Genomic DNA, 24,197 nt, shown 5'->3' with positions numbered 1-24,197 from the left:
GCAGGTTCATTTGTCAGTGCGCCTCAGGTAAATTGGTCTGAGCAGCGTAGTGTTCTGAATCAGCCAGTGTGAACAAGCACAGTTTCTTCCCCGGAAAGGATTGCTGCTGCAGTGCTGTGCAAGCCCCCCTGAGAGTCCTACGTGGGAAGTCCCAGGCTGACAGTAAGCTAAGGAGAATGGCCCATAATCGGTCCCTTGGAAACCATTTTAGTAGCAGGAAAAGAGCAGTGGTTCCAATGTGGTTAATGACGTCACAGAATAGCTGCTCATTTTAAAAACCACGCGCCATGTACTAGCGTCATGCAATGCCCAAGTTCCAGTTCATTGGAAGTACAGCATAAGAAATCCAGTAGCCTCCATGGAAAAACGTTGTACTGTTGCAATCAAACCTCTCATCTGACCAGTGGCTACCAGTAGAGGCAAATCCCTGCTAGATGTCATAGCAAACTGGCCTTTCTTTTGTTAAGTCTATAACAGCCACTTTTCCACACAGGAGTACAAAACAGTTAAGGCACTTAAAATAAATCTGTGTAGATGGCATCTCCATGTTCATCACTTATTCCCTTTCAGTGGCTTCTATCCCAGAACATGGGCCCAAAGCAAAAATCCAAGTCCAACCTTCAGCTTCACCCCCAAATGTTGGGGAACATCCAATGTATCTTAGAACTATGCAGCTGGTTTCACTCTCCATAATGGGCAACAACAGAATCCAGATCAGGCCACTTTACGGTGCCCTAGTGCAGCATGGAGAATTCTGTCCAGCACTTTCCCCTTTGCACAGAACACAGGTGCTTGGGCTGTGCAAGTGACTAGGTTCAGATACCCAGGGATGTGTGTGATTATAAATAGGTGAGACTTGTCCCTAGCTAAACACTGATTATAGAACAGTAAGACTTCTATATGAAGGTGTTTCACAAAGTAACTTCTGCTTCTGTAGGGCTCTGCAAAACAAGAACCTTCCATCCCTCACCAAAGCGATGTTCTTCAACCTTCAGACCCTTCTGCTTTCTGACCCAAGCAATTTGAGCCGGCAGTGGACAGACGAAGGCTTGTTTCATCTCTCCTACGGTATGATGCTCAGGTAAGTGCTGCACTATAAAGCTTTCGTCCCTTGGGACTGGAAGGGGAATGACATCACAGTCAGCTCTACTCCATTTTTTAACAATTGTGACTTGTTTAAAAAAGAATGGATGTTTGCACAGGTTTTAAAGATGCAGGGCCTGCTGTGGCTCTCACACCAGGGCCGCCCAGAGGATTTGGGAGCCTGGGGGGCAAAGCAATTTTGGGGACCCCTTCCATAAAAAAAAGTTGCAATATTATAGAATACTATATTCTCGTGGGGGCCCCTCCGGGGCCAGGGGCCTGGGGCAAATTGCCCCACTTGCCTCCCTCCCTGCCCCCAGGGACGCGGCCCTGTCTCACACTGGTGTCAATAAGGAGCAATGGCACTGGAACCAGTGAGGAGGCACTGGTATACAGCAAGAACAGAATCCGGTCTGGAACGTGCTATAAAAGTGCAGGTATCGTTATTTTATCACTGTGAACACTGATTTTTTTTGAGCATATCTAATACTTTAAAACTTTAGTCACTGCTGCCTGGTTTTGCGCTGCCTTCTTTCCAACAGTCTGTTTTAGGGGCAAATGGAGAGAGGTTTTTTACCCATGGAGGGATGGGGAAGAAGCAGAGTGATCTAGTAGTTAAAACTCTGGCCTAGAAGTCAAGAAAACTTGAGTTTGCTTTTCCAGCTCTGCCTCTGACTTGCAGCATGACCTGGGACAGGTCACTGTAGGCCCAGAATTAGGAGCCTAAATATGGGGCTTGATTTTCAGAGGTGCTGAGTACCCACAGCTCTACCTGCCTTTGGCTTGGTCTACACTACCCCCCTAATTCGAACTAAGGTACGCAACTTCAGCTACGTGAATAACGTAGCTGAAGTCGAAGTACCTTAGTTCGAACTTACCTTGGTCCACACTCGGCAGGCAGGCTCCCCCGTCGACTCCGCGGTACTCCTCTCGTCTAGCTGGAGTACCGCAGTCGACGGCGAGCACTTCCGGGTTCGACTTATCGCGTCCAGACTAGACGCGATAAGTCGAACCCAGAAGTTTGATTGCCAGTCGCCGAACTAGCGGGTAAGTGTAGCCAAGGCCTTTGGGTAGCTAGGTTTGGAAATCTTGGTCTTAACTGTGTTTCACTTTGCCCATCTGTCGATTGGGGATAAGAACACTTACCTGCCTGACAGAAGTGGTGTTCATTGACCTATAGAAAACAAATGGGAGGGCTTACATGGAAAGTTCTATAGAAATACAAAACCAGGGTCTGCTTCTGCCAGCTTTACTCCTAATAGCATCTTACTCCAGGAGTTAGTGTCAGTAACATTAACACCGAGAGGGCTCCAAACAGAGAAATGAAACAGTGACGTTTTCTCTTTACTGAAACCCCAAGAAAAGAGACATTATAAAAAAGGCATATTTGGCTCGTGACTTTTTTTTTTAAAGCAGTTCAATTAAGGTTGATTTTGCAAACCTAACATTAAATTAACCCCCTGTGTGTGCCATAGGATATGCAAAATCCATCCAATGGTCTATGGAACTGACCTGCAGTAGGGACATTCGTTGTACTGGACATCCTACACTGTCAGAAAGCATAGCTAAGGCATTGGTGCTGCATTAAACATTTCAGTGGCACTTACAAGTTTACAGCACGGGCAATGTTTGCATTGTAAACTGTGGAGGGAAATATTTATTTGTTTAAAAATAATTATCTCCAATAGACTACACACACACAATGCCACCTGATAGAATTTCTGTTTGCTTTTTAAAAAACCTAGGAGATTACACACAAAATAACTACATTAAGAGAATATTATTAAGGTTGCAAAGTCAAGCATTCAAAAGTTAGGAAATACCAGAATGAAGGTTTCCTGTGCAATGTTAATTCGGCCCCCTTGTGCGTATGAATTATTATACTGCCTTTAGTTACTTGATCACATGCTATTTTTATCATGGGATCCCTCCCGCATTCAGTACATAGGTTGGACCTGGTGTGGGGATGAATTAGGGTTGTACATTGAGCAGGCTGTTGTCTAGGACCTCTGCCTCACTTGTTGCAGAAGTTGGAAGGTGTATAATTAATGAGATGGGATTTCAGGAAGAGAAAGGACAATCTCATGGTTAAGACCGTTGAATGCTGTCCTGGAGAACTGGATTCTATCCCCGCCTCTGCCAAAGAGTTCCTGTGCGATCCTAGGCAAGTCACTTCAACCCAGATGTTCATAGGTGGTCACTAGTGATATGTTCTTCTCTTTCTGAGGATCCATCTTGATACCTGGGGTTATATTTGCAGAAGAGCTGAGCACATACAGTTGATCTGTGCTTTGAACACATAAAGTGCTATGTGATGCTAAGTACTCTGAAAAATCAGGTCCTAGTCATCACAGATTGGGAACCCAAAATTAGTAGAAACTTTTGACCATAATCTCTGTGCCTCAGCTCCCAGTCTATAAAATGGGGATAATCTCCTCACTGGGCAATGGTGAAGATAAGTTAATTAAGGTTTGTGAGGACTAAGATACTATAGTGATGCGCATCATAGAAAAGCCCAGGAGGAGATTAATAATTCTACCTCCAGAGCAGGGGGTTGAATAGTATGCAGCAAATAAGGCCTGGGACCACACACTGAACAATGAGGAAAAAACAAAATGTTGAATAGCTGTTCATTAAGTGAGGGCCTCCCATCTTGTCTTGTGCACTGACTGAGGCAGGGAGCCTGTGGAAAAAATAAATGTGATCATGTAATTAAACACAGTATAATAAGGCATACTCACAAGAGAGTGTGTGTGCAAATTAAGGTTGCAGAGGCAACCTTAATTCTGATGTTTCCTAACTTTTGAGTGTGTGACTTTACAACCTTTTGTGTGGATGTAATATATAAAAACCAGGGGACTTTAGTGTGAGCTGGATTCAACTCTAGTAAAAATATGCAAACAGGCATAATCAGATGCAACAAATCCTATATAATGTTGGACTTTCTAAGGACAAATCTTTCCATGGAAAGCAAAGGGAAACAGATGCAAAATAAAACATCAAAACTCTATTTATGCCATTATCCCGTGTCTTAAGAAGTAACTGTTGTTGCATATGTCATCTAAAAAGGTTTCACTATACATTGCACAGAGCCTTTTAATTCTATGTTATATTAAGATTAAAATACTAAAAACATTGGGTGAAATCCTGGCCCCTGTTCAGCTCAACGGGAGTTTTGCCCTTGACTTCAGTGGAGCCAGGGTTTCACTCGTTGCATTTTAAATACAACTGTATTTGCCCTCTTTGTTCCAAACAGAGCTGGATACCTGACCCTGTATGGTAATGAAGAAGAAAACTACAACGATCCTTCTTGCCAAGATAAAGACCGGGCCCATTCTGCTGAGGTCTACAATGCATTTTATAAATTGGACCAGCTGTTAATGAGAGCTGCCCGCTCCATGCTAACTGCAGGTGAGTGCCTGTGGGCCAGAAAGAACCATCCACTAGGGCAGTGGTTCTCAAACGTTTGTAATGGAGACCCCTTTCACATAGCATGCCTCTGAGTGCGACCCCCCTGATAAATATATAAAAAAGTGTTTTTAATTTAACACCATTATAAATGCTGGCAGCAAAGCGGGGTTTGGGGTGGAGGCTGACAGCTCACGACCCCCCAGGAAATAACCTCGTGACCCCCTGAGGGGTCCCGACCCCCAGTTTGAGAACCCCTGCACTAGGGTGACCAGACAGCAAATGTGAAAAATTGGGACAGGGGGTGAGGGGTAATTGGAGCCTATATAAATAAAAGACTCAAAAATTGGGACTGTCCCTATAAAATCGGGATATCTGGTCCCCCTACCATCCACATAGACATAGGCCACATATTCAAGCATGTTAGGCATGCAATTATACACCTAATTTGTAGATACAGTTCATGCAATTGCACATGTAATCAAATCATATAATATGCCATTTGCATGCACCACAGACACTTTGGCCAGTTCCAAATGCAGCTGGCCATTTGTACTATGCCTGTATTCCCTGATCTGCTTCCAGTTCATTTCCAGGTGCAATTTAAAATGCTGGCTTTAACCAATAAAGTCCTGAATGGTTAAGACCCTCAGTACCCCAGGAACCTGCCCCTCTTTCCCAGGAGATACGAAGGCGCCTGAGGTCGTCTGAGGCCTTCCCTGCATTGCAAGAATGGGACCAGATAAATTGGCCATTGTGTTTCCTTTGTGTGACACTTGGAGAAGTCTGCATTGGCCCTGCATAGTCTGGTGTGGAAGGTGGTGATGGCGCAGGACAGCAAAAGGGCCTCCAGATCCACATAACACTCCATGGTGTGGCAGGAGTAGTGGCCAGATGGGGCTGTACTGCAGCTCTGCCCCTGCAATAGGGCTTGGGTTAAACTTCCCCAGCTCACGTGGAACCCAGTTACCTAGGCTTTCTGCTGGAAAAGAGAATGTCGGCCTCATTGGAATATCAGCACGTCCACATGGAGTAGTCTGGAGTATAAGGGTTTGTCTAGCAATGTGTTAGCTGTGCGTGCTCAATCCCAAGCTTCTAAGTAGCTAAAGTGTTTTTAAACATGACTGTCTACACCCAGGGCTAAATGGGGTTCAACAGCATGCTAATTAACACATTTTCTAATACAACTCAGTTCCCAGTGTAGACAAGACATGGGAGGAGCATTTCTGGCAGGGAGACGTTGAACACCTCACCATGGAGAGGTCTAACTGTTCCTCATCCCCAGCCTTCTTCTGGATTTGCTTTTGACCTCTCTTTCCAAGGTCCAGCACACGTAAGTAGAGTCTCACTGTCAGGGATTGCTGAGAGCACACAGGGAAGGACCATTGCTCTGGAAACCACCTGGAAATTAAGCCATTTAGGTTGGAAGCAATTTCTGAGCAGGGCCCTACTTTTACATAGGAGCTATTCTAGAAGAGCAAATATGGGCAGTTGATGGCACTATTGTGAATGTTTTAATTTCCTTCTATCCATGTCACTGACACTTTAGACCAGGAGTCACTAGAACTGGTGAGCTGCAGTGTCTCTTAATATTTATATTAATAACAAAATCTCTGCCTTTGTTTATGTGCAGCGGAAAAGAAGGAAGCTGCCAGCCTCAAGGGACATCTCTGGAAGCTACTGTCTGTAAAAAGACTGAATTCCAAAGCCAACAAAAGCCTTTGGCTAGAGAGCTACAAGCAGCACCTAGAGGAACTGGGAGTGGATGAGGATATGCAACCCAGAGCCATGCTGATGCAGCTCTGGGCCACACAGGTAAAACCATCTTAGCTCTTTCAGGGAGATAACAAGATGGAGAGAAAGCTAGAAATTGCCTTAGGACTAACAATAATGATACTGATTCCACTAGAGAGGTTGTGATGCCCCTGGAAAATAACAAAGAAATTCTAACCACATGGGGAAAACGTCAAAGGAAATAAAACACCCACCTTGATTTAAAGTAATATTGTGGCAAAGCGAGGGCCAAGCTGGGAACTTCCTCGTGGTTGTTCTGAACTGGAAGACAACAGTGGGAATAGAATATTGAGCTTCCTTCTCCAAAACACAGGTCTACACCACTTGAGAGAAAGGAGAATCGTAGGATTGTTAGCAGTGTAGGATCTGCGACACATAGTGGAGCCCTTCTGATTCCCTCCAGTTGAGGGCAGTGGTGAACATATGCACTAGGTCGAGTCTGTTCATTACAACATTTAGTTTCTTAGAGACACAAACACAAAGATGCAGGTCCCACTCCTGCAGTGCAAGGACTTGGCTCTGCCCTTAATGTACCCAGCGTGGCAAATTTCACCTGCAGATTGTATGGTCCTTCAGCAGAGTGTTTCAGGACAGTGAGTGATCATGAATCCAGCACCGTATCAGCTGCAAAGCTGACATGCCATCTTTCATTCACTCTGTGTGTGTGATCATTCATTGTTCTGAGGCCCTTTTACCGAGGGCCATATGAGCTGCAATACCCAAGTCCAATATAGTGAATGATAGTTGCCATGAAACTTTAACCATGATTTTTACAGAATTATGCCTGAGGTGTTTGAATATTATCACTTGTGTGCACTGAGACAAGTCATGCGAATTAAGCCTAAATCGGTTCTGCGCATGTAAATTCTATGGGGCAAATCCTCAACTGCTGTAAATTGTCATAATGCCATTGATATCTGTGGAGTTGTGATCATTTATACCAGCTGAGGAGCTGCCTCTTTCTGTGTGTAAGTGCTAGTGTGCAAAGACTGTGTGTGTTAACTCATTACACACACAAGTAGGAGTTCACAAATTGTCCCTCTATGTGCACATTTCCTCACGCACCTGCTGGACAGGTACATAATGTAAATCACCACTAGGGGGTGGTGTATGCCTTATTTTAAGACGTGTTAGTGTCCTTGGCCAAGGTGCTGCTTTCCCAGGAGAAGTAATCTATACTGTCTGGCATAGATGACAGTCTATCCCCAGGCATTTCCAGTTTACATTTGATCACATCTGACTTCCTGAGCAAGGACCTTTCCTAAGCAGCTGTAGTTTCAGACCTTTTTAAAAAAACACTTTCTCCTGTGTGTGACCTAACAGTTTGAGGGAGCATTTTCACATCCCAGATCCAGATATTTTACTGGAGACGCTCAAACAGGCAACACTTCAGCTCACTGTGCAGCTAGTGAAAACCACCGCATAACTTCTATAGAATCCTAACCAGGATAGAAAAAAAAAATACCCATATGTAGGGGGTCTTGTTTCTTCATGACTAAGGCTATGATTTTGTCATGGATATTTTTAGTAAAGGTCATGGACAGGTCACGGGCAATGACCAAAAATTCACGGAAGCCATGACCTGTCCCTGACTTTTACTAAAAGCATCCCTGACAAAATGGGGAGGGAGGAGGGTCCAACATCCTGCCCCACTGCATGCAGTGGCAGGGAGCTGTGGCCCCTCACCCCTTCCCACTGGCTGGGAAGTTGGGGGGGTATCCCACCCACTGCAGGCTTGGAGGCAGCTGGGGAGCTGGCGGGGAATCCCACCGCCTCCCATGGTGGCTCCCGTGGCAGGGGCTGGGTAGCTTCAGGGATCCCCTGCTATCTGCAGGGGACTGGGGAGCTCCGGGGATTCCCCCGCTGCCCTGCAGAACCAGGAGCTGAGAGGGGAGTCTGGGAGCTGGGAGGGAGTCCCCCGCTGCCACGGCCTTGACTTCTGTGCCTCTGTGACATACTCATAGCCTTATTCATGACACAAGGGAGAGTTATAGAGCAAACTTTTAATAGAGATTTAGATCAGAATTTTCAAAAATGGGTATTTGAGGCTAGTCATCTAAATTTGTATTCAGGCCCTGGACCAAATATTTATTTAAATTGGACACCCAAAATCAGAGGCCACTTTTGAAAATGTTGACAACACTGGTGTATAAGAATGGAGGATCAGCCTGACAATTGTCTACAGACAGTGTGGCTTAGTGGGTAGTGCACCGGACTGGGACTTAGGAGACCTAGATTGTGTTCCCAGCTCTGCCACCGGCCTGCCGAGTGACCTTGGACAAGTCACTTTAAGCTCTCTGTGCCTCAGTTTCCCCCATCTGTAAAATGGGGGCAATAGTATTGACCTCCTTGGTAAAGCACTTTCAGATCTACTGGGCAAAAGTGATAAGAGTTAGGTATTAATATTATGATATGGTGTATACATTCCTTATAATGATCTCAGTTTATCAAAATGGTTTATTATTTACGGGCCTGATTGAAAATCCATTGAAGTTAATGGAAAGTCCCCTTGGATCAGGCCTTCTGTCTGTATCTTAGAGGGATATAGCTTCAAAATCCCACTGTAATACTGATTTTCCTTAATTCAGTTTTCTGCAGTGTTACCTCTGTGTTTTTGCTCTAGAAAAAAGTTAGCCTTGCTCCACAAATTGCGTGGTGTATTTGAATGAAAAAGTAGGGCTCAGTTTTTAATAATAAAAAAAAATGATGGGGAGAGAGATTCAAAGGCACAAATGGCAGTTGTGGGCCTTAATCAACTGATAATATCCCATCGGTAGCCTCTCTTTTGTGTAATAATCGTTTCTTTGCTTTGTAAAATTCAGTTCTGTTGTTTGTTACAGTGATAATTTTACACTCATTTAAGACTTCATCCAAATGCCATGGAAGCCAATGGAAAGATTCTCATTGGCTTCAGTGGGCTTCGGATCAGGCCCACCAGTGGGCATTTTGCCTGCAGTAATACAGAAGAGAACTAGAGAGACTAGGTGGATGAGATAATATCTTTTATTGGACCAACTTCTGTTGGTGAGAGAGACAAACTTTCGAGTTTACACGGATCTGGGACTGACCTGAAGAAGAGCTCTGTGTAAGCTCGGTACTTTGTCTCTCTCAGCCACAGAAGTTGGTCCAGTAAAAATATTACCTAACCCTCCTTGTCTCTCTAATATCCTGGGACCAACACGGCTACAACAACACTGCGAACTAGGAAGAGAAGTGAGCTCCTGTTATCTGCCTCAGTAATATACATAATTGCTGGGAAGGCATTTGCTTTAAAACAGTCACTGAAATAAATTCAGCATTGACTTGACTTTTCAGTGCTTTGTTCTTTTTTTGGTTTGATCTCAGCAAACAACTCTTCCTCCAATGACATTGCACTGTGCAGTGGGCCAAAACTCTCTTTAATCACAAGGAGAATTTACTCAGCTCATGTAGTTTTCTGGAATATAATCTCCAGGAAGAGGAGAGAGACTTTATTCTTTCTAATGCATGACTATGTCTGTTCCCTTGCAACACGAATAATTAAATGGTCATATGCATTTATAAATGCCTCTATTTTAATTAAAAAGTAAACTGCCCTGCTTGAAAATTAGGCAGGATAAAATGTCATTGCACTTACCAAAACAGAATGAATTATTAAATTGTATACTCTTCTCTTTAAATTACTTAGGTTTAATGTACTGTATCTGCACTCCATATTGACACCGATGCTACTGTGCTTTTCACTTAATCACCACAATAGTTTTAAAAACAAGAATGAATATATACAGTGCTGGCCCATCAAGTACTTCTCTTTGCTGGTTTGACATGGGGGCATATTTCCTCTTGCACTCTGGAACAGCTATGTCACTCTAGCTGAGCTCTCACTTAATAGTGGCTTTTATTATGATGATTATTATTTGTATTGTGGTAACACGTAGGGACCCCGGTCAAGGACCAGAACTCCAGTGTACTAGGTGCTGTATAAACACAGAACGAAAAGACAGCCCCTGCCCTGAGGATCTTACAATCTACACTTTAGGAGGCCAAAAGACAGTATCACCAAACCCAAGTGTTCAACACTTATGAATTAAAATTAGAGAGACAAGGTGGGTGAGGTGATATATTTTATTGGACAACTTCTGTTGGTGAGAGAGACAAGTTTTTAAGCTTACACAGAGTTCTTCTTCAGGTCCTGGGATAGATTTAGACACAATATAACTTAGTGAGAGCTGCTGACTGCAGATGAAATGGAACCAAACTCACTAAAATAGGGTTATGTGGGACTTAATTGGTGCATAAGCTTTGTGCAGGCTCTCTGAAATCATTCTCTGTTTATATTACATCCCACTCACCACAATACAATAGGTGGGACATGATTCCTATGATAGATTTCCCCTCACTGGATGAAAAGGGGAGTGAGAGTATTTATCTCATGGGCATATAAGTACTTTTCTATACAGTAGCTGAAACATTGATAGGTAACTCCTTGCCTATTATTGTCTTTGTAAACTTCTCCTGTTGCTTCAGAGAATCTTATTAAAATGAGTACAGGTTTCCTACAGTGGCTTACATTTTATGCTTTCGCTGTCTGCTACTGCCATACACTAGGTTGCCTTGCTGACTGTAGGATACTTGACCCAGTAAATTCTGCCATGCACTTTTTTAACGGCAGAATGGTGAGATCTTTCACATTTCTGAGGCAGCCATTTTGTTCTGGGATACTCTCATTAATAATGTACAAGAGCTTGAAGGATACTTATCCTTTAAAATCAGTCCTTCAAGAACTGTTTTATGTTAATTTTCAGCGTTGCCAACACATTCCTTTCACTTATTGACTGAAAAGATTTTGCTTGTAATGAAAATTGAATTGACATTGACTTATGTTTTCCTTTTGTGATGTAATGGAAATTCTGTTTGTTCCAATACATCTGCTCACAATTGTGATAACTCTGATTCCTTCTGGCCGTTTTTGTTTTTAGGGTAATGCAGGTCCTGCAGTTTTTTGGCTTCTCCTGTTTCTTCTAAAGCACCCTGCAGCCATGGCAGCAGTTCAAGGTGAATTAGAAAAAGTAATTAGAATCAGAGGACGAACAATGAAACAGATGCAAGGCATTAGCCAAGAGATGCTGGACAGCACTCCTGTTTTTGGTTAGTACATCTCTTTCGGGGACATCTGTGTACCATTTGACTCCAATTCTCTTTGGTAGTTTAGGCCATTTACAAGGAGTTTAGGCCAAAATTGCAGGCGCAAAATGTGTATGCAATCATGGCCCTAATTTGCACATGCAGTTAACGTGCTTGCTCATGTAAATCAGAGAAAATCTGCATACAGCTGTGTCTAGCTGTTGTAGAAGAAATCCCAAGTAAATGAATGTCAAAATGTAGGCATGCAACTGGCATTCTCACTTTGCTCTCACAATTGTCCCCCTTAAAGATTTAAAAACCTGGCCTACAGCCTGCTAGGTACTATTCAAGGTTTTACAAGTGTTAAATTAACTAGACTGATGCTAACTGCAAAGTAAAACAGTTTCATTGTACACCATTCTTCAGTGACAAAGCTAGATATAATATTTAAGCCATAGAAGCTGGTTTTTAAACAGCGTTTGGGAAATGTAAATCTTATTTTCTGCATACTTTGGGGAACACCTCTTCGCCTTGGTTATGTTTTCTATTATCTAGCATGTGCATTGCTCACCTCTTTTCTATTAAATAAAATGCATCTACATGATACATTCTGATCTTTAACCTGCTCTCTGCATAGTGAGAGTAAGTAATGCTGTTGTGAGCTGTCATCCCAGTTTTAATAGCCACACTGAACAGATTTAGTGATAACTTCTTTCAAGAAGTGTTGTTAGAGAGGTGGGAGTCACTGTGTTAGTATATGAAGCATAATCTTTTACATTGGGTTAATGACTGGATATAATGGCTGCAGTGAGAAGAAATCTGAATCTATTTTAATACTCAATTGTGGTTTTGATGAAAGTGAACATTCTTATAGAGGTGAGAAGGAAACGATTTTCCTGGATTTTCAAGATTTTGAAACATTTTCCTATCCTGAACTGGGGCAAAAAGCTGAAATCTTGAAAATTTCCACAAACACAAAATCCAACTAGTTTTTTAATTGGACCAATTGAAATGTTGCATTTTTAAAATTTTTAAACACTTTTTGACCTTTTTTAAAATTTATTTTTACATATTTTTACTATAAATTAATTTAAATTTCTAAACAATAAATCCTTTTGTACTGAAGAAACAAGCCTTTTCATTTTAAAAATGGTGAAACAAGACAGTTTGACAACTTCAAAACTTTTTTTTTCCAAAACCTTTCAAAACAAGAAATTTGTTCCATTTCAACAAAATCAGGATTTTCCAATAAATACATTATTTTGTGAAAAATTTCTGACCGTTCTAATTCTTAGTATTAATAACAAAGACACAAGGCGGGTGAGGCAATATCTTTTATTGAACCAATTTCTGTTGGTGAGAGGGACAAGCTTTCGCACCACACACAGAGCTTGAGAAAGGAACTCCCAGCATCACAGCAAAATGCAAGGTGGAACAGATTGTTTAGCATAACTAGTTAGCATATATTGTAAGGGACCATTCAAGGTAGAGGGTCCCGTTAACACCTCTGAAGTCATAGGACAAAAAGAGGGAGGTTAGTGGATTACAGATTGGATTTATGGTTTATTTCAACAATATCTCTGTTCTGTCCATGATTTTTGGTGTCTAGCAGAGTAATGTTAACGGGCGGTTCTACCTTGAATTTGTATAGGCTGAGCAACCTACATAGTCAAACATGGATTTTAAATGAGAGAGGGATTTCTCCTTGGTTTTGACCATATATATGTTAACTGCACAGGCCACTCTGTAATCAGAAAGCTGCACACATTATTCAGTAACAAAGCAGTTAGCTCCTGAGTGACTGAGATGCAGGAAATAGTTGGATTCACATGTTTTGCAGGAGAATTGCAGAGAAAGCCCTTGAAGACATGGCTAGTATTTCTGTGGTCTCTCCTTTATGTCTAGTTCAGTTTCCCAGGGAAAGGAGATATAAACCCTCTAAGTCTAACGTATATCTGCCATTTGAATACTTGGATACTTGACCCAGTAAATTCTGCCATCCACTTCATTAGAACTTCATTACGCAATTTATTTTTTGCAGGTATTCAATTCCATTCATTATGCATAAATGTAAAGCAAGCAGCCTGCAGTTAGCTCACTCCTGTTTATTGCATGCAGTAATTCTCTCTTTGCTTTTCCTCTTGTGCAGACAGTGTATTGAATGAAACGCTGCGTTTGACAGCAGCCCCTTTTATCAGCAGAGAAGTACTTGCAGACATGCAACTGAGACTGGCAGATGGCAGGAAGTTCAGCCTGAGAAAAGAAGACAGACTCTGTCTTTTTCCATATTTAAGCCCACAGATGGACTCCGAAATCTATGAGGAGCCAGAGGTAACTTTGTGTCATTCTGATTCTTAATTCTTGTGACAATATTCTGTGCTGCTCCTTCTCAGTGTCCCAGCTTTATTGGTTTATCTAAAACGATTGAGCTGAGCATATAATGCAGGAGGCTGCATTATTGAACCTGAACTTGGCATCTTTAACATGCCAGTTTGAATAGATGCCCTTTTAGGTTAACTAAATTCTAAAAATAAGGACTAGATTTTCAAAGAGTTTAAGTGGACATTTGTGTGCCTAATTTGCATGCATGCCTACGGTGATATGCTGGTTTAGTGAACTTGCTCAAGCTTCCCTCTAGTGGCTTGACCAAGCAAAGAGCCTGCTACCTTTTGACAGCTAGCAAGGTTGCTCTTTTAGCTGAAGTAGTGGGGTCTTGTGCATTTGGTGTCTCGGGTTTGATCCTCACATTGACTGTGGCCAACTAGAACACAGGCAAATGAGGCAACAGCATGTGAGAGGGACCAATTCTGGTCATTTGTGCATGCAGTTACCTGAGCTGTGCATGCAATTCTGCACTTGAACTCTGCAAATGTGGCCTGAAATGGCTAGTATTTAAATAGCCTGGACTTTATTTTGCCCTGATTAAAATTAAATTTCAGAAAAGCTCCATCTGATTCATTTAATGTTGCCACAATCCAGTATTTGAGAGCTGGATCTCAGTGCAGTTCCTATGGTTGTTTGTGTACTGGTTGCATACTCGTCTAGTGGAAGCTGTCCTCTCCCCTTTCTGAAAAGCTGGACTGCTTATCCTCCTCATCTATAGTTTGTGTGGTCAAATTCTTGTGAAGTACTTGAGTTCCTTTAACATTGAATGTACAGTACTGAACATTGGAACTACTGTGAGCAGAAAGGGCTGAGTTATTTGTAACTCTGTTATATGTAACCAGATCTAGAGAACAGTTTTAATATAATCCCATTACATAGGAATGCACAGAGGGATCTCTTTCCCTGTCATCTGTAGGATGCAAAGGGGTCCTTATAGTGGTTAGCACTGCATAGGAGAGGGAAAGGGCTCTTCTACAGTTCAATCTCAGTAATTACTACAGGCTATATGGACCATTTCCCATTCCCATCCTCCTGTCCCTATAACGCTAACCCCACACCTTCCCTGCAGAATGTGTAGAGATTGGATACATCACAAAGGAATATTAGCACAATCCAGACATTCACGTTTTGGGCGATGCCCCAGATGGGCTTCTAACTTCTTCAGAAACTGCTAGCACTGTAATTACTGCTGGCTATCTTCTCTCCGATTTGGGGGAATCCTGTTTAGTGCTTTCCAGTGTGGGCGAATGACTTCCCCCTCCCATAACAACCACCTGCTGCTTTAGTGACAGGTTGCAAAGGATCCGATGGCTGCTGTTCCAACTGTATTGCTTCACTCTCTGACTGTCACTTTCATCTTGAAAATCTATCACTCAGTTACTCTGGGTTCAGTGGCAGAGTAGTTTAATATCAGAATCACTATTCCAATATTAATACTATAACACCTCTTATCAGGGCCGGCTTTACCTTTTTTGCTGCCCCAAGTGGTGAAGCAAAAAAAAAAAAAACACAAAAAAACACAGCCGCAGCAGTGCCACCGAAGAAGAAAAAATGGATAAGTTGCCACCGAACTGCTGCCGAGGAAGGAAAAAAGAAAAAGCTGCCGCCAAAGTGGGGAAAGAAAACAAAACAAAACAAAAAGGCGGAGTGCCGCACCAAGAATGGACGGCGTGCCGCCCCTTCAGATTTGCCTCCCCACGCACCTGCTTCCTTAGCTGGTGCCTAGAGCCAGCCCTGCCTGTTGTTATTTAATTTATTTATTTATTTCTTGTTTTGGCAGGCATCACCAGGTGGTGCTGTAACATATAAGCTCAAAAACACACTTTGGAAGACTGTGAGCAATTGGGAAGATAGGTTGTTGTATTGTTAGCTTAGGGTTATGTGAGGTTTTTTGTAAAGTCAGCCTGGGGAGAGGATGCTTTGCGAGCAGCAGGAGTGATTGCTTTCAGCCTTGGGCTCTGACTAGAGTTAAGTCTTGAAGCAGAGTCGCTCCCTGTAAACCAGGACCGAGAGTCCTGGAGGAGGGGATTGCCTTGCATGCTGTTTGGGTGATCTCATTTCAGGACTTGTGTGTGTGTGTAAATAAAGCACATTACACTTAGAGCATGCCAGACTCTGTGTGACTAGACTTCTCTACTGGGAAGCTGACCTAGAAGGTCCTGGACGTCTGCTGCAACTCAGCAGAGCAGGGATGCTGGTGTTGGAAGAAGGGGTAGTACTATGTGGAGCACGCCCAGCGTTTCAGGCACTTTTGAGAGATGAAACCAAGAATTCAGCAGGAATTAACGGCAAGACTCTGGTTGACTGGGTGAAGAGTCCCATTAACTTACAACTGTAAATCAGAGACTTGGACATACGATGCAGTTTCTACAGCACAAAATGTAGTTAGAAGCCAAACTGGAATGAGGTTTCTTTCAGCAGGGATAGTAGCCAGCATCTGAATGAGGGCAGCACAACCATGATGTTTCTTTAACGTGTCTTGTTGTGCTTTATAGGTATTCTTTTTAAGAACAGTGTGAATATTCAATGCTCAGGTGAGATTTGGCCTGACACCCCTAGAGATTCGGATACTATGGACATGAAGATCATAAAAGTACACAGCTAGGTATAGAGACCAAAGTCTTCTCTCCTTTGGCCAAACAGAACAGGTACAGCATGGGCCACAGCAGTGCTGATTTCTCTTACCATGCTGTAAGAGTGCCTCGGGCTTGACCTGATGGGAGAGACCAGTGGGCATGAAAGAGTTCATTCCACATGGGCGGTTCAGGCAGTACCTTCTCTGCTGTTCCTGCCAATGGGTACCAACTACCATAGTGGTCCTGTTTGCAGCTGGAACCAAGTTGAAATGGCCCATTCAAGAATGACCAGCTGAGGCTAACAACATTTGGTTGCTACCAACTGGATCTAGATCCTGGTTCTCCAGCATCTTGGAGGGTTCCAAGGATTTCTGCAATTGGCTTTTGTTTTAATAAATGCTGTTTAGGTTTAAGAGCACCTTCTATCATGTTCCTTTAATCTGCTTCTCATTTTAAGGGGAAAAGCTTGCCTTGAAAAAAGATCAAATGAGTTACTTTACTTTTCTCCTTCGGATTCAGTGTTATGGGAAAGGCTGGTAAGTTATGTAAACTTGAGCTCTAAAAATGAAATTGTGGAAACAATGGTACATGAGGACAAGGCTGACTTGTTATGACAACTGGAATTCCACTATCCAGTTGCCATAACAACTTGATGCAATCTTTAAATATAGAAACATGTGTTAGCAATTAGCAGGGGGCTTAAGGGGTATTTGGTAACAAAGAAACAAGCTGTTTTTGCTTTCTCTACGTAGTCTGCCGTGGGCCAAAATGTCAGAAATGATGTCAGCATCACAGCAATGTAAATGCTATTAGATACAGTTTGCAAGGTCAAAAGACCTTTTATAACTGGTTAGGTTACTGTGCTCCATTCAGAGACAGAGTGTTCGGATTCCAAATATTAGTTTAACACAACAAAGCCCTATGACAGGTTGATTTAAGATGAAAGATCATCAGGCAAGACTGGAGAAAATTGGACTCATTTTCCCCCTCGAGTCACCACTCCTTTCTCAATAGCAATAGCAGCTCAGCGCCGTATGTCATGTCTGGCTCTTTGACGCGTTGTGTCGTTTTTAATGCTCTCGCGATACTGCTGGAAGAGAGTCAAAGTTGTGGTGTGCAGGGAGCAAATCTTGGCAGCTCGGTTGTCATTTGAAGTTGAGCTTATTCCATGCAAATGTATACAGGGACCTGATGCCATTTTTCCACTGAAGGGTTCATTGGAAAAAAAACCCCAAGTGAACTGGTTTGTTGGTGTGGTAAAGTGACCTGCTCCCAGTCCCGGCTCCAGCTTTTTTGCCGCCCCAAGCGGTGAAAATAAATAAATAAAAGAACCCGATCGAGCTGCTGCCGAAGTGCTGTTGAAGAGGAAGACAGCGAGTGAAGGACCCGCCGCCAAATTACTGCCGACCCGGAGCGGGCCGATTGAGCTGCTGCTGAAATGTCGCCACTGCCGATCCGGACGTGCCGCCCTGACAACGGACGCACTGATGCCCCTTTCTATTGGCCGCCCCAGGCACCTGCTTCCTTCGCTGGTGCCTGGAGCCGGCCCTGCCTGCTTCCAAATCCTGCAGCTGAATCACACATAAGGGCTCCAGTGAACTAAGTCTGTCTCCCTAGAGACAGGTCCTATAGCTTAGAGTTGAGGTGCATCAATAGGACAGGGTGAGGAAAACTTGCACCATCGTTGCACATGCAGCTCCTGTTTTGTGGATAAACTCAGGACTTCAGTCTCCAGGGTTGTCAATTCATCGCTTTCCACCAGCACTAAATTCAAGCTGTTAGTGGATTTCTGTCTATGCCCATTAATCTGGGGGAATTTATAGCTTCTCCTAGCATGAAATGTGTTTCTCCATTTATGACGCTGAGTTGCTGAGATGCTTCCCAGGCTACAAAAATCTTTTTGTTCCTTTATACTTGTCAAGGACAAGACCAGGACATGGGCAGTTGGGCCTAATGGACAGAGCCATAGGGTTAGCCAGTCCTGGAGGTTAGAATGGAGCTGAACTGGAGTCAAGGTTCGAGGCCACAAAATACCTGGAGCTATAATTAAGAACAAAGCTGAGCGTCAGGGCCAAGGATCAGAAGCTGAATGCCAGAACCAATGGGTGAGCCAGAGATCTGGTCAGAGAGCAGAGCTGCGGTGTCAACGACGGAGAAGGGCATGAGTTGACGAGGGAACAGGGGCAGGCAGAGAAGTAGTAAGTGCAGGAAGCAGGACCAAGCCAGCTGTGGGTAGGGAACATGTTGAGCAGCCAGCGAGCACTGGCTGTTGCTGGATTAAATAGTAGCTAGCTCCGCCCCTCCATCAATCAGGAAGTGAAGTCAATCAGGCAGCCCCCATTAGGATCCCTGTGTCCAGTGTGTTGCTAGGAGACTGGCCCTGCTGCAGCTGGCTCCGAGACAATATTTGATCACAGTCTAGAAGTACCTACACGGAAAAGAGATTTCTGACCGCAAACAGCTCTTTAATCGAGCAGAAAAAGGCATAATTAGATGAAGCATAACAAGATCATGCTGAAGACCTAGGGGTGTGGTGGATCCTCCATCATTCACAGTCTTTAAATGGGGGGGCAGGGATAGCTCAGTGGTTTGAGCATTGGCCTGCTAAATCCAGGGTTGTGAGTTCAATCCTTGAGGGAGCCACTTAGGGATCTGGGGCAAAAAATCAGTGATTGGTCCTGCTAGTGAAGGCGGGTAGCTGGACTCAATGACCTTTCAGGGTCCCTTCCAGTTCTATGAGATAGGTATATCTCCATATTTATTATTATTTGATTATTTTATTTAAAAATCCACACTGGACATTTTGCTGAAAGACATGCTATAGCTCACCCACAAGCTATGGGCACAGATCTTCTGCTAGTGTAAATTAACATAGCTCCATTAGCTTTACTGTAGCTTTGACAACTTACAACTGAGGGTCTGCCTCATGGGCCCTATGCAAGAATTACTGGGGGGGGGGGGGAAGTCTCCTATGGCCTGTGTTATGCAGGACATCTTCATAGATTATCATAAAGGTCCCCTCTGGCCTTGAAATCTAGGAATCAGTGTTTGCTGGGATTATATAATAGTCCTGCCGAAGAACGTGCCAGAGAAAACATTCAGCGGGTTGAGATGCTAGCCAAGAGTACTGCAAGGGAAAACTGAACCAAAAAGAACCGTTACTGACTCTACCATTGACTATCATAGGGAGAGGGGGCAACAAAGCTTGGAGGAGTGAAAAAGCCGAGAGCAACCTAGCTTACTTAGTTCTGCAAACACTTCCGTTGCAGAGACAGCTCGTGTAATTGCTGGAAAATGAAGTGAGAGAAAGGTCTGATTCCAGAGGCTTTGCTGCACACTGAAAGCCTAGAGACCAAACATGGGAAAGGATCACAGCATGTTTAGCACTTTCTGTAATGGTGTCCCCCACTTCAGGTATCAGTGCATTGATTCTACAGGACAATTCCTGGCTCCAGCTGGATAACTCATCTAGGCTGGGTCCTGTCAGCTGGATAACTCATCTAGGCTGGGTCCTGTCAGCTCCCTATTGCTTCTTCTTGTGGACCAATATTTTCCTATTTGAGCTCCCAGAACATGGCCTCAGAATATTGGTGCTGCCTCTGCAGATACAAGGAGGCCAAGACTAGTGCTACTCCAAAGACTGGCCTTGCTAGGGAAGTAAACAGCTGTCACCTGCAACTATTTTCTGGCTGAAATGCACTTACCCCCCAAGATAAGCCTGAACCCTGCTGGCTGCCCAAGTGAAAGATATGAGCTGATGTCACAATCCAGCACACAGCCCTGCCATGGAGCCATAGTGAAAAACACCATTCATGTTGCCAATGCACACTGCAGAGCTTTGAGTGTCCTTAGGAATCTCACAGAGTAGTTCAGCAGCCAAGTACGTACACCAGAGAGGTGTTGTGTCCAGTACAGTTTGTTTGCTTGCTCTGTGGATAGTTAGCACTAATTAAACTTCCCATGTGCAACTAAATGAATCACTTAGGAACCTATATTTGAAACAGGCTCTCTGGAATTCCAGGTTTGATTCCCAGCAGGGCTGCCTCAAGCCCTTCATTCTGCAGAGATAGATATGTATTAGTAGGCACATCAATGTAGGCAAGTGTCACTATCGCCATGTTACAAATGGGGAAAGGAGACAGAGAGAGGTCAAGTGACTTGCTTGAGGCCACACAGTCAGTCACTGGTAGAGCGAGAAGTAGAACCCACATCTCCTGATTCCTGGTTTGGTGCCCACGACACTGGACCAAGCTGCCTCTCCTAATGATTTTTCAGAATTTGTCAACACAAGTGCACAAATTTAACATACTCAGGCTATTCTGTACTCCTCTATCCTTCAGTGTATTTGTTAGTCAGGGCTAATTCCCACAGTCTTTATTCAGGGGAAACTCCCTTTTAAGGAAATAGGTTTTGGTCCACATGAGCAATGCTAGGACAATCAGCTGGTGCCCTAATAGGTGAGAAAGATCAGCCCCAATAGTGGATTTTCATGTTCGTTGATTATAGGCCCTTTAACCATTACATTAAAATAGGCAAAAAAGCAGAATTCCGAGCAGGAATGATAGACCAGTGAACTATGTGTTTGCATTACTTTGCATGACTAAAGGATTCAGCATATGAGTCACCAAGCTGAAAATACGCAGTCTTCATGATTGTGTTTGTTCTGCAGGCAGGCAAGGTTTAGAGCAGGACAGATGTTTGCATGATTTCAAAGGTGAGCATCTGGGAATGATTGGGTTTGTTTCCAGCTGGATGAGATCATTGAAGACTCCCCATTTCAAAGCTGTTTGCCAGTGTGGAAGAAACTCTTGATTGTGTCTGTTATGGTGGATCATCATACACCTATGGCTCAGGGTCTCCACATATGCCAGCATAAGCCTTTGTACCTTTCTCTTTATGGAGAGAAACTCGGGCCCTTTCCAAGCCTCAGTTTGTGCCATCCCCAGTGGAGCTTGGCACTGCAGGGTTGGTGGACTCACACTCAGAAGGTAGAGGCTCCCCCAGCTCCTTAGGACAGTCAACAATGGTTCTCTTTCACATTAACAATCACGTCCAAGTTACAGTTGAAGATAAAGAATGTATAACTTATTTATGAGAGAAAATAGATTAAAAAATGAAGAAAACCATTTCTTCCTATGCTCATACATACCCAACGACTGCAGGGTAGGGAACACACATTTGGAAGGTCAGAGGTTGGGGTAATCTCCCATCTCAGAACCCATGCTGTTGTGCTTTGCTCTGCTCTCTCTCTCCCAGTCCATACCAGGGTTCCTTGAAAAGTCTTCTCATGTCTCTAAAACCTAGTTAGGTCTCCCTAGATAGGGAAGCCCATATCTGTGTTTTCCACAGCACACTGCTCTTTTGACCTATATTCTCCAATCTTCGTTTGGAAAGCATGGAATCATAGGACTGGAAGTGACCTCAAAAGGTCATCTAGTCCAATCCCCTGCACTCATGTCAGGATTAAGTATTATCTAGACCATCTCTGACAGGTGTTTCATCATAGGCTCCCCTACTTCTCAGAGTGTCTTCCAATCAGTGATTAGAAAGCCTTTAATTATCTCCCTACAACAGCATTTCAGGTGATATCAGAATACAAATATACAGCAAGTGATCGCCTCTGTGTTCAGAGATAGCCATCTGCTCCCATGGGACAGAGAATAACTGTGAGAAAAATGTGTTCTTATTTTTCAGAAATTTAAATACGACAGATTCCTCAATGCAGACAACACAGAGAAAAGGGATTTCTATAAAGGAGGGGAAAGGCTCAAATATTACAACATGCCATGGGGAGCAGGAATTAACACATGTATTGGAAAGTTCCATGCAGTCAATAGCATCAAACAGTAAGTAAATGCAGAGAGTCTATGAAACTTAGTTATTCTGGCCACTTGTAATTTTAATATCCAGGATAAGAACCGTCTTGTTCTATAAAATTTGGACCTCTATTTAAAAAAAAATAGCAAAACATAATATTTTGCATCTACTTTGTATAAATACAGGGTGAGACCATTTGTAAACTCTGTATCTACTCCTCAATAACCCATATAAACTCTTTGGGAAAACATTTTATTTATTTTTTAAATAAGTATTTTTTTAACACCATAGATAACAAAATCTCCTAATGACTTGTGAATTAGTTAGTTATGCCGCATAGTATACTGTGGTGGTAGAGAGGAAATGCTCCCAGGTCTCCCATTCTACTGTAGCTTCATACATACACTGCACACACAAAACTACATGAAGGTTGTAAAGTCAAAGTTATATTAAGGATACAAAACTTCGGAAAGTCCAGAATTAAGTTTTCCCGTGCAACCTGCATTGGGCCCCATTGCATGCATTATGATACAATCTTTAATGATATGATCACATACTATTTGTCAATAGCACTTCTTCACTTTGTACAATGTATTTTTCCCTAATGTCATTCTTGGAAATGGCTAAACCATCTTTTCTGAAATTTTCCAGAATAATTCAGCCTGTGGCAGGCACCTGGCAGGGAAAAGTTCCATCCAAATGGTTAAAGTTTGGCAAAGTCGTAAGCAACTGAAAACTGGGTGTTAATAATAGGAAGTATCAGGCAACCTTAACTATAGGCAGAATTACCAATTCCCTCTATATTTGCCTTCTAAGCATAGAACAACTAGTAGGTTGTCGATATCATATACTTTACTGACCTGGTCATTTTATCATTTTAGGTTTGTTTTCATCTTGTTAACCAATTTTGACTTGGAACTGAAAGATCCTGAAGCAAAAATCCCAGGGTTTGACAAGGGAAGATACGGCTTCGGAATGTTACAGCCGGAGAATGACATCATGATTCAATATAAATTGAAAGATTAGTAAAATAGCAATGGCTTCCCTTCCATCATCCAACTGGTCTCCTCTGTGTTCCTCTGGTTTTTCTGAGAACTGTCATCGAACTGGTTCTAGATCCAAGTAGTATATTTTGGCTTTATTAATTAATCCATTGGGCTGGGGTAATGGTAGCAGTTAGAAAGAACATTAGAAGAAAAAAAAAGTCACCATTATGTTGGCTTTGTACCTGCTAGACTACAGCTTTAATGCTAAATGACTCTAGTTAATAGGGGTGCTTCAACATACCATACAGTCATTTTTAGTAACTAATCACTAGATATAGTCAAAGCGAACTTTACGTCATGGAAGCACATTTCAAGGGAGAATATGGCTGTCATAAGCTATTGTGTGTAACTCTCAACCAATTTTGCACATTCATGGAATTTCTGGCAAATCCTTGGGTACGACTAAATATATCTAGCAGAGTCATGACACAGCTGAATTTTTATTTCTGAGTAGCTGGGCCTTGGCGTCCATACAGAGGAGTGGTCTTCCTGCACCCCAGCATGAGAGAGAACTTTGGAAAGGAAGATACACTTGAGTGAGTCAGCATCATTAAGCATATGGTGTCTTAGTGGAATTACCTTCAGCAGTCAAAATAATCAGATAAGGGGGCATTCCAGATCATAGGTTTACGGCCCAGATTATGGGCTGCCTGGACAAATTGCACACAACACAGGTAGGTAGGAGGGGTGTGTGATGCAGAAGAGAATGTTGGAAAGTGACCTAATGTTTGCCATTTGCACTCTCCTAATCTTGGAGCTCTTGAATGCAGGCTGGTCCCTTCAGGCTGTTCTAATTTATGGAAGATGTTGATGGCTCCAAAGAGCTGCTGCCCTGTGCCCCCTTTCCTCTAGCCACACCAACTGCATTGGTAGCAGGGAGAGGCAACAAGAAGGAGAGTTGACATTGAAGCCTCTGCACTGACTCTATGCCACTGAAGGATTCCCATTGTATGAGGCTGACCCTTCTGAGTCTGTTTATGCTTCG

The 24,197-nt window shown here is 43.1% G+C and overlaps 1 protein-coding gene across 3 annotated transcripts in view; it reads left to right on the top strand.

Annotated features, from left to right (window-relative positions):
• The window catches only part of PTGIS (prostaglandin I2 synthase), an 88,655-nt gene extending 65,433 nt beyond the window's left edge, over positions 1-23,222 (top strand). For all 3 annotated transcript variants that reach the window (XM_005304597.5, XM_065565965.1, XM_005304595.5), the window contains exons 4-10: positions 938-1,081; positions 4,340-4,494; positions 6,125-6,306; positions 11,244-11,412; positions 13,538-13,719; positions 22,044-22,195; positions 23,048-23,222. In XM_005304597.5, coding sequence (XP_005304654.3) covers positions 938-1,081; positions 4,340-4,494; positions 6,125-6,306; positions 11,244-11,412; positions 13,538-13,719; positions 22,044-22,195; positions 23,048-23,192 — 1,129 coding nt within the window. In that variant the 3' untranslated portion in view covers positions 23,193-23,222. The remainder of the gene's footprint in view (positions 1-937; positions 1,082-4,339; positions 4,495-6,124; positions 6,307-11,243; positions 11,413-13,537; positions 13,720-22,043; positions 22,196-23,047) is intronic.
• The last annotated feature ends 975 nt before the right edge of the window (positions 23,223-24,197 follow it).

Source organism: Chrysemys picta, chromosome 13 (assembly GCF_011386835.1).
Source record: "Chrysemys picta bellii isolate R12L10 chromosome 13, ASM1138683v2, whole genome shotgun sequence".
Taxonomy (NCBI): domain Eukaryota; kingdom Metazoa; phylum Chordata; order Testudines; family Emydidae; genus Chrysemys; species Chrysemys picta.
Note: the sequence above shows the minus strand (reverse complement) of the source record. Positions and strands in the feature narration are given on the sequence as shown.